Here is a 17,173-nt window from a genome sequence, read left to right as displayed (position 1 = left end):
CGGGGCAGACGTGTTTAGCAAATCGGTCGCCAAGGAAGGCAAGAGATAAGATCGGGACCTTTAAAGAGAAGCACGTTTCCCACGGACCCTCGTATCCCTAGTTATGTAACGTGTCCTGGTGCGGAGCATATGACTCCCTGTTGCAGCATGAGGGGCTGGGCCAGCCCAATGTGGCACAGCCATATCAGGGGATTCCGATGTGATTTCATGACAAGTCAAAAGGGGACGTGTTGTGACCAGCCCTGCAAATGCAGATCAGAAGGAAACAATGATCCGGTTACATTCAGAAACTGCCATTTCAAAAATATATATAAATAAAATTAAAAAAATAAACCAATGATAATAAGCCAAGCACTTGGCAAAGTTGCACTTGGAATATATGTCATGCGATCTGCTCTTGTGGGTGTGGTGGGTGACATTAGTGGTGTTTGAGGTCTTGTTTGTAGGGTCTCGTGTCCTGTGTGGAACTGTGACCCTCAGCACTACGGTTATCTGTAGAGAGGGGTAGTGGGGGGGGTGGGGTACATTTATCCTTTGCCTCCCTCACCCCCCTTTCGTTTATTTGTAGGTCATTTGGAGTGGAGTGGAGGGGTAGGTAATCCCCAAAGCTCAAGTACAAAGAGGCGGTGCTGTCCGGAGGTGGAGTCATCCTTTCATTTAAATCTGTGGCTATAAAATGGGGAAAAAAGGAGAAGCGGGATCTCAGATGAGCCTGGGAGTCCCCCCCTAAGGAGGTGCGGGACCCGGGGATTGCGCGCCAGGCACCATGCTGCACTCTGCAGGCACCCACAGCAGCAAACTTCTCAAACAGGTGGCAGCCTGCTGCCTGCTGCTACCCCGCTTCCTCCTCACAGCCCTGATGCTCTGGCTGCTGGATTTCCAGTGCATCAGAAGCAGGATCCTGCTCGGAATGAAAGAGGGGGGGGAGGAGGGGCAGGGGGAAAGCGTAGACCTGGATGACCCCCCAGTCTGCGTCTCTGACGCCAACCGCATGTTCTCCCTGGAGTCCCTCAAGGCTGTGTGGCACGGTCAGAAACTGGACTACTTCAAGTCAGCCCACCTGGGTTCCCCGGCTCCCAACACCGAGGTGGTCACGCTGGAGGGGCAGCAGCTGTGCCGGATCCTGGACTTCTCCAAGCGCAGGAGACCCCTGGTAGTGAATTTTGGGAGCTGCACCTGACCACCCTTCATGGCTCGTCTGCAGGCTTACCAGCGCCTGGCAGCCCTGCACTTTGACATTGCAGATTTCCTGCTCGTCTACATAGAAGAAGCCCACCCTTCGGATGGCTGGGTGAGCACAGACGCGTCCTATCAAATCCCCAAACACCAGTGCCTCCAGGACCGGGTGGCAGCGGCTCAGCTCATGACGCAATGTGTGCCAGGGTGCAGGGTGGTGGTGGACACTATGAACAACGCGTCTAACGCAGCCTACGGTGCTTACTTTGAGAGACTTTACATCCTCCTGGAGGGGAAGGTGGTATACCAGGGGGGCAGAGGGCCAGAGGGCTACAAGATCTCTGAGCTCAGGAACTGCTTGCACCAGTACAAACACCACAGAATGGACAGCAGCACAGTGGTGATTCAAATGTAAATGTTTCATAATTATATATCTTAAAAAAGTATTCCAGTACTGTAAACTATTGCAGCCCAGCAGTATTATGTCCCCCCCAATTCCCCCTAAGACTGACAGGTGAATGGGGAGTATGTGGGAGGGGGGGGGGAGAAGGGGTTAATTGGAGAAGTGACCATCTATGCGAATCATGTTGATTTGTAAACTGCAGAAATAAGCTAGTGTGTGTGTGTGTGTGTGTGTGTGTGTGTGTGTGTGTGTGTGTGTGTGTGTGTGTGTGTGTGTGTGTGTGTGTGTGTGTGTGTGTGTGTGTGTGTGTGTGTGTGTGTGTGTGTGTGTGTGTGTGTGTGTGTGTGTGTGTGTGTGTGTGTGTGTGTGTGTGTGTGAATATTTGCCTTCCTTGTTTTAAAGTGTTTATTTCCAGAGTGGAGGTGTGTGTCAGTGTGTGTGTGTGTGTGTGTGTGTGTGTGTGTGTGTGTGTGTGTGTGTGTGTGTGTGTGTGTGTGTGTGTGTGTGTGTGTGTGTGTGTGTGTGTGTGTGTGTGTGTGTGTGTGAATATTTGCCTTCCTTGTTTTAAAGTGTTTATTTCCAGAGTGGAGGTGTGTGTCAGTGTGTGTGTGTCTGTGTGTGTGTGTGTGTGTGTGTGTGTGTGTCAGTGCTGATCCTGCTGGTATTTTAATGTGACGACCGATTTTGAAATGGTTTCACCAGAAAACCGTGTCTGATGTTCCGAAGTACCTGCGCCCATCAGTATTCCGTTCAATCGTTTTATTTATGTGATTTTTTTTTTTGTAAGCAGACTTTTATATAAATGTTTTTTTACGATTAAAACACAAGTGATATAAGGACGTGTGTGTGGTGTGTTTTTTTCTTTTTTGTGTGTGTACAACCCACAGGCTACAACTTGTCCGGAGATCAGGAGCTGAGTCCGTTCATTAGGTGTGTCCAGCAGGACGGTGCGCTGTGCAGAGCCCAGAGTATCTGTATGGGGGGTCTTCAACCCAAGCCAAATACCGGTGGGAATGTGGGCAGTTGGTTTGATTACTACGTTTGAGGGACAAAAACATGTGAGTCTGGGGAACATTTTGCAATGTGAGCAGTATTGGTGGTGGGGATTGTTGCTAATGGATTATACTTCCTAGCCCTTTAACTTTTTACACAATGAATAATAATACATTGCAGTGAGCTGTGGGAGGTTATATTAATATGTATACAGTTGTCTATCACACACATTCAGATATATATTAATTACAGTTGTCTATCACACACATTCAGATAATTGAATCACCACTCCTGTTATACAAGTAGTGTATGTGTGTGTGTGTGTGTGTGTGTGTGTGTGTGTGTGTATATATGTATATATATATATATATATATATATATATATATATATATATATATATATATATATATATATATATAGTGGTTTTGAAGCAAAAGGTGGCACTGTGTGCTAATTTGAATGTCATTTCCCAGAATCCCTTGCTGCAGTGTAAGTGCCGTGTGCTGGGTGATAATGGTGAAAGGCGGGATTGCAGACCTGTCTAAGACATGCAAATGAGCATACAGTAATATTTCCATTTGCTATATATGTATGTGTGTGTATATATATATATAACCTACACTTTCTTTTAATCTGTCCTCGTTTTACTTTTTAGTGAACTTGAGTTATTTTCTTTTTAGTGGAAAAACTGGATTGCTTAACATCTTAAGCTCTATAAGGAATTATATTGCAAAAGATGTGCTGATTTTACGCTCTAACCCCTGATATCAGTGAGGTAGGACATGAATAACCTTAACCTTTTGTGGCATTTCAGCACTGAAGGTCATTCCCTTCTATACTGTATAACACATTCAGTGCTGGAGGGGCCTGATTGCCAAGACCTTTCACTACCATTGCTGGAGAAGCCAGTCAGTATTTCACGGTCCTGTCTCTATATTTTGGTGGCTCTCTTGGGGCCTTATTCTATATATTCCGAAATGGCAGTTTTGGGGCAAAAAAAAATCCCATTCAAGTCAATCTAGATTTTTGTTTTAAAATGTCCCAACCAGGCGCTTCGGATATATAGAATTACCACCTTAGGCCCCATTTTTACTATGTTGTTGACATTTTCCCTGTGTTGGAGATGATCTCTTCTCCCGCAATGGGAAAACTGCTCATTGAATTTGGGACTTAAATGCTAGATGGCTTTTGATTTGATCAACCTTACAATTTCCGTCTTCCATAGGCAAGCAACATCCCCTAACTCTGGTCCATGTTCAACACGCCGTGAAGCTGCTTCTCCATGTCAGAGAAGGCCACCAGCTCCATTTATCAGAATGTAAATGAGTCTTCCTTGACATGGAGTAGTGGCTTCTAAGCATATTAAATGGGGGCCACAGACCAAATAAGAAACAGGTCACGTTTCTCTCTTTGAAACCCGGAGGCAACCATTTCCCCCGGCACCTTGGACAAGGAGTTCAAATCACATGCAGCACTGTCCATGGGTAACTCCTTCAAATACCCCAGGTTCACGCAAGAGCTATAAAGGGTGGTGGGCGCAAAGGGGAAATGAACAGTGATTAGTAGTAATAATATACTTTTCAAGATAAATGAGCTCGATGGGTGGGGGGGAGTGGTGATTAAAATATATATATATATATATATATATATATATATATAAATACTGTACTCACACGGTCGTGTGTGAGAATGGCTCACATCGGTGGGTTCTTTATGCATTGTTGTGCCACCTTCCGTCAGTGGCTGATTCTCTGTATCCCTGTGCGGTGTATACGCAGACGCCCAGCGTCCTCGCGATAGACCCAGTAAGGAAGAGAGGCAGCCGCAGGGAAGATGTCAAGTTTTGCCGTTTTATTGATTAAAAATGAGAGTATGAAGTTACTCGCATGTAGAAAACTCGTCTCCGGTATACGCAGCCACTCTCAGCATCTCAGCACAGTGTATTCCCGCGTCCGGTCGACAGGACTGTGAGCGAAGCGCTTAGGGAAGCTACGGTGGCCATCAACGGACAATAAGCTACACGTCCCAGCTTGGAACTACGCGTTTCGCGTACTGTGATGCTTCGTCAGGTTCCTGTTGGGATCTTGTAGTGGACGTGGCTTTTATACCCTTGATAAGTATGGTGTTCAATTAATCAGAGATTGTACTTACATTTGTTCTGATACAATTTCCACCCATCGTGATAATCACTCAGAGTTCCTCTAATGTTGGAGTTTCTTATAAAATCTGTAATCTTGATTGATACATGGTACAAGCACAAAATAATATTAAAAGTTCTACATTGTGATTTAAAATACTTGATACACAATCCTTATGCATACAATAGTTAGTTCATAATATGGACTTGTCTACCAAACTCTATATCCTCCACATCAGTGTATTGTTTCGCACCCTCTGGTATAAAAAACCGCTGATAATTGTAGTGGTAGATGCCATTAATGCAGTAGTCCATATATATACAATTTAATCCATATCATTCTTGGCATGTCTTATTACATATTTTTAGCATAGTTTTATACATAATTGTTAAATTATTACACAGCCTGTATTTTATTTTGGGCGTCCAAATACAATTATTTAAATATTCAAAATATTAAGAAAAGTATTAGAAATATTTAAAAATATTAAAAAAACATTAAAAAATGTCTTTGTGTGTGGTGTATTTAGAACTCTCCTTATTTAGGATAAACATGTACACCAAATGCTAATATTCTATTGTTATTGGCCTGCAAGACTGCAAGAGCGTCATTACAATCAAAAGATTTAGTCATCTGATGGTATCACATCGCTTGCTGTGCACAAGCACACAAGAAATGAAATGAAGGCGTAAGTTGGTTTCTGATACCATAATATTTTGAACACTTACAGCCTCCAGAGTTATAGCTGAAAGTAGCCCCAGTGAAGACCATCTGTCATGTTCCTTTGGTTGCAGTTAGGGGGTCATATTATTTAGGGAAGGAGCCCAATGCTGCTTTTGGGTTCTAGCAGTTTTATGGGACCAATGTGTTCTTTAGAAGTTAACATCTTTTAAATTCAACCAACTACAAAAAGGTTGTGTATATTAGAACACGTATTGGCCCATTTGTATGTGTATGGTATATGCTTCAGTGGAGACATTGTAATGCCACAGGTACGAACCTAAAACGTAAAGCGTTATAGATGAATGCAAATAACTTACCTTAGTTCAACTCGAAATGAGTTTCCTACATCGCAGAGTTGAAGAAATTCAGTGAAGTATATTGAAAGAGGAGGGACTGGATTTAACTGTGGTTCACACCTGCCTCAGGCTGACAGGCACCACAACCTGAGGGGTATTTCATTTATAGAATGTGCAGAATAACCATGTAGTAACAAAGGAGGGAGAGGGAGTAAGGGGTATGACGTATTTTATTGGACCAACAAGTAGTTGATATGTTACAAGCTTTCCAACCTCTCAGGGTCCTTCATCAGGTCCAAACGACCCTGAGGGGTCCAAAAGGTTGTCACATAACTACTTGTTGGTCCAATAAAAGGTATCATACCACCTACTCCCTCTCCCTCCTTTGTTACTACATGGAATAAGTGATAAAAAGAAATTAAGCGCAAATAACACCACTTTAACAGAAGAAAACAAATGGATATACTGTCCTTAGAAAGTGCAGCTCCCGAAACAGGACTCAGACCAAATCCAACCAGCAATCGATGAAGAATAGCAGGTGCGCAAATTTAATCAGGACATAGAAGAGATAAATGAAGACACCAAAATAGTGCAATATTGTCAAACACAACAGTGTAGTCAATGTTGAAGTTTCTATAAAGTTTGCATTCACGTGTTAAACGTGATACCCAGGCGTTGTGGTTGTTAAAAGTAACCAACTTTACTATTAACCGGACAGATGCCCTTAGACCGCATTCAGACCACCCTTGGAGTCGTGGATTACTAAGTGAGACTTTGTTGGTGACATTCAGAGTGGAGGACTGCATCGTTCAGCCCAGTGTATGCTATATCGGCCGTGGAGCAGAAGCTGTCGCTGTGTGGAGTGCTACCTGTTCATGTGACCCAGGGTGGTCTGAATGCCTACCACAAAGGCACTTATGTAAGTGTAATACTTTGTGTTTTTAATATTAAAAAGCAATATTATACTATTTTGCTTTTTCCTTTTGTATGTGGATTTCCCTTCATTCCTATGGAATAACATCGGTGTTGATCCGGAGCATCTGTCCGGTTATTAGTAAAGTTGGTTACGGTTAACAACCACAACGCCTGGATATCACGTTTAACACGTGAGTGCCAACTTTATAGAAACTTCAACATTGTCTACACTGTTGTGTTTGACAATATTGCACTATTTTGGTGTCTTCATTTATCTATTTTACTACATGGAAGAAAGGACCAACACAGCTACCTACCCTTTGCCCAAAATAACCTTGGGTTTAATTAGTCACCTGTGTTGTTTGTTCAACAGCATTTGAGATGTGAATATATTTATGCACCATAAGAGCTGACTTGTACACTTTTAAAGGGTTTAGGATTGCTTAGAATACGGAATTATAAGTATGTATATCTTTATTTGTATAACACTTCAGAGCCCTAATACACCCCCATAAATATGATACATAATGGCAATAAGAGCTTCAAACAAAGTGAACATGAGGAAATGATATCCCTTCTCCAAAGAGCTTACTTCTCAACTCCTTGATTGAATTATTAAGTTGCCCCTAAATCTCCCGCCTCGCATGTATTTCTCTTCCCTGTGTCTCACTCTTAGGGCCTCATGCAGTAAGCACCGATAGGGCTTTTATCGGCATTTTCCCACCAAAATTGCATTTGAGATTCAGTAAGCGCCGATAAGTGCTCAAAATCGGCAGTTTTTCTTGCCGATAAAAATTTATCGGCATGCGGCTGCCGATAACCCACTTATCGGCACTTTTCGGCACTTTTTGAAATCGGCTGTATTCAAGTAGCCCCAAGCAGCTTATCGGTGCTGATCGGCACTCAGAAATGGAGATTTCATCGGCAATTGGTCCCGCCAACTAAAGTTGGCAAGTTGGAGGGGAGAACGATCGGCAAGGTTGCCGGGATGGCACTTAGAAAAAAAAACTAATCTCTACATCAATGGAGTCAATGGAGCGGGGTCGTATAACATTATAGTAGTGTTTACGTTCTGTTGCTCATAATACAAATGTGCTTGGCATTACAGTGTCGAGGTCATTCACTTCATCGTGTCACCCCTTACGTTTATTATTTGCATAACATTGTACTTTTCTATGTTATGATGATTTGCGTGTCACATTAGTCTTCATGTTATGATGTGTCAAGGGAAAATCCTATACTCAACTCTTAAAGGAACAGGTCACATCATATCAAACATGTTACTTAAGTGTGCTTCAATTTATTATATGATGTAACACATTTCACACATCTAACACATCCAGCGTATAGTAATGTTGCAAAACATTATACAATGCTTGTAATGTGTAACGCATGATCAAACGTAAATATAGCTGTTTGTTTTCATGTTTACGTGTACTTTGTGACCTCCCTCTTCTCATGACGTCCGCAATTGGACACTCAATAACATTGCATGTTTACATTGTACACGATGCATTACAATCACTTCATGTTAACTTATACATACATCTAGAATAGTTACTCATTTTTACACGATTGAAACTGAATCAATAGCAACTATCCTGATGCCATTAAATTATGCATATGCACATTACAATAACTTCATGTGAACAGGTGACAATAACATGCCAAATTACACATGTTGCAACGTAGTTTCTCAACGTCAATGTCATGGTTGTATCCTAATTAGATGACTGAGTGTTGCGTTCAGAAGTGGTACATGCATTACACATTCCAGAAATACTTGACAATAAATGCTTGTACAAAGCTTAACGTTACATCATTCTCAAATATCATGATTGCCTGGTGAACACACATACATAATTATTTTAATTGCTAATGCATACACGTTGGGAGTGAACTACTTGGATATGTTAATATAACACCTTGCACTTCAGCAAGTCACCTGACATCATCACATAGGTATTTAAAGGAGGGCAATTACCTGCGCATTCACAGCTACAGACCTGAAAATGATGCGAATGTTTATGAGATGGAGGAACATTCTATTAGAGCAGAGGCTTGCTGATGGAGAGGATGTCACAGGCCAAGGAAGGGACAGGGACAGACGCAGGGACAGTGGCAGGGACAGTGACAGGCACGCGGACAGGAGAGGTCGAGGGAGAGGGCAAGGAGATGAGAGGAGAAGAGAGAGGAGAGAAGTTGTGCCTTGTCCTCGTTTGTACAGGGAGAGAACCCTGTTAAATGGGATGAGTGAGGAGGAGATTGTAAGTCGCTATCGTTTGAGTTCAGCAGCAATCTTTGCTCTTTATGAAGAGATACAGGGAGATTTAGATTTTGTGACAGCCAGAGGTCGTGCAGTCCCTGGGCTTGTTAAAATGCTGTGCTCATTACATTATCTTGCTTCTGCGTCATTCCAGACAACTGTGGGCATAGTGGGCGGGGTCTCGCAATCTACATTCTCGCGGGCCTTTACCCAGTTTCTATGTGCACTCAATAGGAATTATATTAATTTTCCTACAGAGCACACAGAGTGGCTGGGAGTCAGGAGTGGCTTTTATACCATACCCGGGATACCATGTGTGATGGGTGCAATCGATTGCACCCATGTTGCTTTGATCCCGCCTAGTCAGAGTGAGCATGCTTACCGCAACCGTAAGCACTACCATTCCCTGAATGTACAGGTGGTATGCGATGCCACGATGAAGATTATGCATGTGGTAGCCAAATTCCCTGGTTCCAGTCACGATTCCTCTATCCTGAGAAACTCATCAGTCTTCCATGCTTTCGAAGAAGGCTATTTTGGACCTGGTTGGCTTGTGGGTGAGTACATATTATGATGTGTTAACAAACAACTCTTGGTTTTCTAGGAAATGTTGTATGTAATAATGTTAACACTAATTGTTTCATATTTGTGCACGATGGATTGTAGGTGACTCAGGATACGGAATTAGGCCATGGCTGTTGACCCCTGTGGCAAACCCTCAAAGTGAAGCAGAGGAGAGGTACAATGTTGCCCATATATCTACGCGATCCGTCATAGAGAGGACATTTGGGCTTCTCAAGACAAGATTTAGGTGTCTCGATAGAACTGGTGGGGCACTTCAATATAAGCCTGCTAAAGTGTCTGATATTATAATTGCATGTTGCATTTTGCACAATGTGGCACTCCGCAATAATGTACAAACAGACATACGTCAGGGTTTGGAGGAGGAGCATCCCGTCAATTTACCAGCTGACAATGACCAAACAGCCAGTGGTGTTGATACACGTCTGAATGTCATAAACACATTTTTTTCATGTAAGCAAATACATATATGTTCATAGTACTACATAGATGTATGTAGTCATTCTTTGTTATGATAAATACATTTGTCCAAATACCATTCACTTAGGAAACAGATGAATATGGTTCGCACACCTTTCTCTTCTCTGCTGTGTGGACAATTGCATGTGGCACCGGTATGTCATTCATCAACAGCTTGTATTATACTTCTTACCAATAAAAGGTGTTGTGTGTACATGAAGAAATAATGTGTACTAAATCTATATTTTATGTACATGCTCTTTTTGGTTATGCATACACAATAAACCTACTATGTCCATAGTCAATAGCTAGTGCAGTATGGTTACATGCAATGTTTCTTTTGCAGTGTGACATGTGAGTCACAATGATGTGTACACTATTGTGTATTTCTGATCATATTTGACGTATTCTAGATGTTGTTTCATATCACACACAAAATGGTCAATTTTGTGTGTTGCTTACCTTAATGAACATGTCATGACAATGATTTATATTCATTCATGTTTTCTTTTTCAAGGTATATCAATCACTTCAATGACTGCTCATGGTATGTATTTCAATTCACATCTGTCATAAGATGTGCAAACCTCGATACAGGTATAGTTACAGGATGTATAAACAGAACGTAATGAAAAAGATGTGACAATTGAAACATGTCGTTTCTGTATTGTGTATGTGCGTTTAGCTACACTTGGTGGTTATTGTGCAGTGTCTTTTAAAATCATTAGGGACATTACATAACATGTAATTTAGCAAACGTAACAACATCCATTCATGGAATATAAAGGTGGGGGAGAGAAGGGGATAAACCTTGCTCAGCTATTGGTTATGGGAGGAGAACATCCCTTGATGCACATGAGCGATGTTAACACTCAATGCATGTTTGTATGAAAAGACACCAATGTTTTAAACATCATTAACATTGCAATGTATGTGATTAGTTGTTGTATCACTCCATGTTCATGTTGATTACTACATTGTCACATGTGTATGTATAAGTCAAAGATGTGTGTTGATTTGACGTACATGTAACATGCGTCAAAATGTTAACACCATTGCAAAGTATAGTTATTTGGCTTCTCAACTTGTCCTAATTCATTCAACACAATGACAATGTTGTTAATATAATTTTTATTTCATTCACGTCAGTTCTTCATAATGATCATGATCCTTTATAACTAATGTCAACATATGAACATAAATTAAGTGGACATTTGTATAAGTAGTAGTTAATAGCAAACAAAGCCTCTTTTGAGCCATAAAGGCCTGTACTGTTAATTCTGATTATATATATTTTATATAGAGTGCTAAACTAAAGCCATTCATGTGTGTAAGTAGGCCTTGTTGTAATCATATTGAAAGTTAATTACAGGTGAGTGAATTATGGGCTCAATCATACTGATGCCATAATTTTAGCAAGTGTCCTAACATTTATATCTCATTAACACAAGGCCTGTTTGCTGACAACAGTGGCAGATATATATATATATAATTATAATTATATTATATATATACATATATACATATATCTGTATTAATCAGTTAATATATATATACACACACACACACACAGTGTGTGTGTGTGTGTGTGTGTGTGTGTGTGTGTGTGTGTGTGTGTGTGTGTGTGTGTGTGTGTGTGTGTGTGTGTGTGTGTGTGTGTGTGTGTGTGTGTGTGTGTGTGTGTGTGTACATATATCCATAGAGATACAGAGAGACTACAGATATATTCGTACACACTAACAGATCTGTTATTGCAACCAAAAATCATACATGATCACATGCCAACATTATGAACTATGAAAGAAGATTAAGGTAAGTAATGTGTTACAGAGTTAAGACACCAGAAAACAACCCACCCAAATGTATGCTGTTATATGGATAGTTACTTAAAGTTGTATGTCAATAATATTAGCATGAAATGACTATCTACATTACCAAACAAACCCACATACATCTCATCTTGAACAAGAGCTAAGTGAATGTCAGCTTCTATAAACATGGCAAGTGTGTAATGTTGTACCATTAATCAACTGATGATTAATACATATTCATATGTTATTAAATATGCCTTAATTCAGTCAGTGAACATTTCTAAACATTCATGTGTACGAGGACATACTTGAATGTTAGCAAGCATCTGTACATGATCATACATACACTATGCATGAAATAGAGTGCACTAAACACCACCAGGACACCAACACATTTAGTGAATGTAATTATTTATTTTTGTTTATCCTTTTGAGAGCGAGTCACAGGCCTGCTTGTTGGCTGTTGTGTTTGCCTTTTCCCTTTGCCAAGTACTTTGGCCTTAACTTTACGACTTGTACTGGCCTGTGGCACTTCAGGGGCACTGGGTGTGGGCTGTGGCACTTCAGGGGCTGGGTGTGGGCTGTGGCACTTCAGGGGCACTGGGTGTGGGCTGTGGCAGTTGTGAACCAGTTGCTAAACATTACACGACTGAGGTTGGAGCAGTTTCTTGTTTTGGTGTTTTAATCTTTTTCCAAAAGCTGGTTAGTAGTAATTGTTGCCCTAACTTTCTTTTTCGTGTCTCATTTGTAGGTGTCCGTTCCTGATTTTGAACAGATGTAAGCGGTTGGATGTTGACAGGGACCTGCACAGAACTTGCACCTACTGTACCGGTATCATCCACAACTGGGGAATGAAGAACTGATGACTCTGGAGAAAAAGTAGCAGCATGTAAAGATCCATCCTCAGATGGGGTAAAGTGGAATTGTTGTTCTCTAGCAGTAATTCGCAACTGATTTGCTTGGCTTAGATTCACAACTATTGCTTGTAATGTCCTGTTTAAATTTTGTATTTCTTTAGGAACTTGGATGATGACTCTTTCAATTTGTGACATTTGTGATATTGACCTTTCCTGCAGTGATATCATCCTTTCAAGCACTGACATCATTTCTGAATGGCGACGATTTTCTTCACCCAAGATTCTTTCTTCAGAAGCTGCAATTGCTGAGTAGGTGTCACGAGCAGGAGGACTTGAATGCTGGGTTAATCCACGAGTGGGAACATCTTCATGGTCACTTGAGTGAATTTGTCCTTGAGTGGCAACATCTGCTTCTACAAATAAAGAAAGACATTATGAACTGGCATGCAACTTGCACTTGTTTTTCAATATAATGAGAGTTGTTCTCACAGTGTAACACATAACATGTTTCCATAATTTATAATTTGTGTCCAATTAAAAGATGATGCTTGAAGTAACAATGATGTTTCGACTCAGTGTGAAAGAAGAATGAATGAAAGGTTGTTGTAACCTCACAACTCCTAGCTGATAGTTTACAACACACACAATACATGTTGTCATGAAAAACTACATCTTCTGTGACAATAACTGATGTGAAGTTAATTACATGTGAAAGGCATTTATTTCGCATGGCAAATTAACATCTAGAAATGTACACATTAGATGTGCTGCACCTCATACCTTCCATGCTTGATGATGAGCTGGATGAGCCAGATGATGAGACATGTTCAGTGTCAGGTGACACATGAGCTTCAGGAGCAACTATATAGAAGAATAACATAAGAATTTTATTGACATGTGTACATAATTAACATAAAGTTTGTGTAGTGGGAGTATTTATGGCTAAATATCAGCATCACATAAGGAAATGACAAGATGTTTTTGGCAAGCTGTACATTATCCATCTTAACATCAATGTACATGTGAACCTAATTGGCACATTTATTGTTAAAACCATACAACATACAATGTTCATGCAGGAATGCGTTGTAAAATTAAGTGTTCTGTTGGACATACACTGCATATGTTGTGTAGTAATCTAACAATAATAATGTACATCACTACCATGACAGCAAAGTTGAGTCTGCTTGTAATTCAGTACCTAATTGTGGAAATGTGAATGAATGTTTTTAGTGATCTGTGTGAACATTTAAGAGAAGCAGGTGTAGCGCTCAATGTGGCTGACACTCATCAACACATGCAGTGTGTCGCTCCAGATGCTACTGGTGTGACAATGTGGCGTATCTAAAAGGTTAAAAGAAGATAGGAGTGAACGAATGAGTAACGTACGTTTTCATATATAGTGGCCTGGTGGGTGAAAGTCTTCAGAGAATTACCATTTCAAATGAATGTGATGAACTTCTGTTCACCTTGTCAGCTTCTAACAACTGTAGTCCCTCCCCCAAGACGTGACAGCACCCTGACCTTTACCTGTAAGGCGTCCCACAAGACTTGACCGTAACCTGACCCTGTGATCTGGCTCGGTGCCCAACCCCACCCCCTGTGTTCTCCTCTATGCTGTGATTACATATTAATAGCAGCTGGTTTCCCACACCGGTACATGTGCGAAAGACAAATCTGAAGTGAGCTACATATGAACACAATTAAATACCATATGGTACATGTTCCTATTTATGCTCTCAGTATACTACATGAAGCGAAAAAAGATCTTTAATTAAACATAACGAAATGTGTTTGTGCAAATTATGAATGTTCGCCTTTGAATGCACTATCTTCCATGCCAGACTTGATGAGGCAGTAATGGCCTGTTTATAGGTGTAACATAGATTATCACTAATTTATGTATATATATATATATATATATATATATATATATATATATAGCAACTGTAAATATTACTGTATGCTCATTTGCATGTCTTAGACAGGTCTGCAACCCTGTCTTTCCCCATTATCGCCCAGCATACAGCGCTTCCACTGCAGCAAGGGATTCTGGGAAATGACATGCAAATGAGCACTCAGTGCCACCTTTTGCTACCATATATATTAATTGTTACTTTTTGTAGGACAACTAGATATAAATCTAGATAGATAGATAGATAGAGAGAGACATATATACAGATATATATGTAGGTATGCTTATATTGGGAAGAAAGTATAAGTTGCAGTGGAAATATAGATAAGAACTGTAACCTACGACACGCCTAGTACAGTAACATTTGTCACCTGGTGGAAATGGAGTAGAATAAATTCCGATATCTCTGTCCCCGGGCAAACCCTCCACGACGACAGGAAGAAATTTTTCCCGCATCTGCTCCTCCAATGGTGTTAAGATTAGAGCTTGTGCTGGTGGCCCATCTCCAGTGCCAGAAGCATGCATCCATTGTGCTTGTATTTTTTTCTTTAAGTTTGCCCTGATATCATCGAATCTCTTCTGACAATTCGCCCGGTCCCTGACATGATTCCCACACGCAGACACAGCCAAGGTTATTTGATCCCACATTTCTTTTTTTGATGCTGAACTTGTCCGCCCTTGAAATACATACAAAATATATGACGTTAATTATTATTATAAAAATGATCAGTTTCCTAAACTGCTAGCTGTTCCAAGAGATACCAAACATGCTGGTTTAGGTGTAATATGTGTACCACATGAGCATTTACGTGTAAACATAGAAATGTAAGGAAGCTTGCATGAATATTGTATGAACTTTGGCAACATTTTTTGACTGATTGTTATGGTCGTTCTAAAGCATGAAGGAATATGTGTGTAACAATTAAGTTTACTTGATAGATATTATACTATAATACTTTGATATTAAGACATCTCCCATGACCTAGGATAACATGTCTTTGAAGAATGAATGCAAAGATAGACTTACCTAGTAAATGCCCATACACACAGTCATAGTGCTCCAGAATCCCTGTGACAAGAACTCTGTTTTCCTCTTCATTGAACCGAGGATTACGTGGCCGCTCAAGACGTTTCTTCCGAATACGTGCAGGCCCAGAGCTTGGCTGCTGCTGACTGGACTCTCCTTCTTCCAATGGAAGAGACTCCAAAAGCGGGCCACCAGCAACCACCCCACCACCAGATACCCCAGCAGCACCAGCAACAGAGCCACCAGCAGCACTCGCACTCACAGCAACACCACTCGCACTCCCAGCAACACCATTCGCACTCGCAGCAACAGCACTCCCCTGAATCCTACGTTCACTCAGACGCGTACTCACACGACTACCAGTATAACTCACACCAGCATCACTCTTCCCACGCCTTGCGGCCATACCTCTAGCACTCACAAAGAACAGAAAAGAAATTTAAAGCCAATCGCACTGAACACTTACAAAGTGAAAACAAGACAAAGATGTAAACAAAACAACACAGGACAAACCTCTCACAATACACCACTACTGTCTCAGTCAATATGAAATATGTAAATCGGCCAGCTGTGTGTCTCTCTCTATCCCTCTCTCCCAAAAACACAGAGAATGAATAAAAATACACGCCGCTCAATCCAAAACATGTTTGCTTCAGCAGATTCAGCAAGAAGTTTCATTGGGGAACCTAACACCACCTCGCCATGCACGCCGATACACCTGTGTGTGATCAGCAAATCATCGACAGAGTGGGAGCAAATGTTTTCGGCTTGATTCGAAAGGGATTCGGCACTTATTGCATACGGAGAGGGAAAATCGCCAGAATCATGCCGATAAGGTACCCTTGGCGATTACACTTTTTCAGCGCTTACTGCATAGAGCCCTTAATCCCTCTTTTCCTCATTCACCCACTCTCTCCTCTCTCTCCGTCAATTACCCCACGCTCACTCATTCCCTCCCCCCTCACACAATTCACCCCACAAAATATATACTAAAAGACTTCCCACCCCCAACTACATACAAAAAAATCCCCCCCCAAAAAAATATATGTTTGTATGGGAGGTTATATGTATTGTTTTTTTATATATGTATTGGGTAGGTGGTTTTTTTGTACACATATACACGTCATATAAAATATACACATATATATATACACATCATATAAAAAAACCAACCCTACCCAATACATATAAAAAATACCCAAAACCAACCCTCCCCAATACATATAAAAAAAAAGACTTAACTTGTGGATGATCAGGCCGTGTCCACTGGATGTGGAGGCCCGGCGGCTGGCATTGCAAGTTGGGCTCGACCTCTGGCCAGGCCGGCTGCCGGTGATCTCGCGGTCGGACCCCGACTCTCCCCTTAGCAGCAGCCTGCATGTCTCCATCCCTCTGTCCCATGCCGAGCTTCCAAAAAGCCTCCCTCTCATGCCATCGCACGGAAGCAGGAAGCGCTGACGTCAGCATGGGATAGAGGGATACAGTCATGCAGGCTGCTGCTAAGGGAGAGCTGGGGGCTTGGCCGCGAGAGGACCGGCAGATCGGCCTGGCCAGAGGTCGGGCCCAACTTGCAGTGTCGGCCGGCCAGGCCCCCCCGACTCACCGGACCCG

At 41.4% G+C, this 17,173-nt stretch overlaps 2 protein-coding genes across 2 annotated transcripts; one reads left to right on the top strand and one right to left on the bottom strand.

Moving 5' to 3' along the window:
• Positions 1–629: 629 nt before the first annotated feature.
• DIO3 (iodothyronine deiodinase 3) lies at positions 630–2,415 on the top strand. The gene has a single exon (XM_075615064.1). It carries the CDS (start codon positions 767–769, stop codon positions 1,589–1,591), a length of 825 nt encoding a protein of 274 aa, XP_075471179.1. The 5' UTR covers positions 630–766; the 3' UTR covers positions 1,592–2,415.
• Positions 2,416–12,283: 9,868 nt separating this feature from the next.
• Positions 12,284–13,477, bottom strand: LOC142502299 (uncharacterized). Its single transcript, XM_075613118.1, has 2 exons — positions 13,401–13,477; positions 12,284–13,033 (listed from the first exon to the last, which is right to left on the bottom strand). Exons 1-2 carry the CDS (start codon positions 13,405–13,407, stop codon positions 12,405–12,407), a joined length of 636 nt encoding a protein of 211 aa, XP_075469233.1. The 5' UTR covers positions 13,408–13,477; the 3' UTR covers positions 12,284–12,404.
• Between the last annotated feature and the right edge of the window lie 3,696 nt (positions 13,478–17,173).

The sequence above is a fragment of the Ascaphus truei genome, chromosome 9 (genome assembly GCF_040206685.1).
Source record: "Ascaphus truei isolate aAscTru1 chromosome 9, aAscTru1.hap1, whole genome shotgun sequence".
NCBI classification, from domain to species: Eukaryota; Metazoa; Chordata; class Amphibia; order Anura; family Ascaphidae; genus Ascaphus; species Ascaphus truei.
Note: the sequence above shows the minus strand (reverse complement) of the source record. Positions and strands in the feature narration are given on the sequence as shown.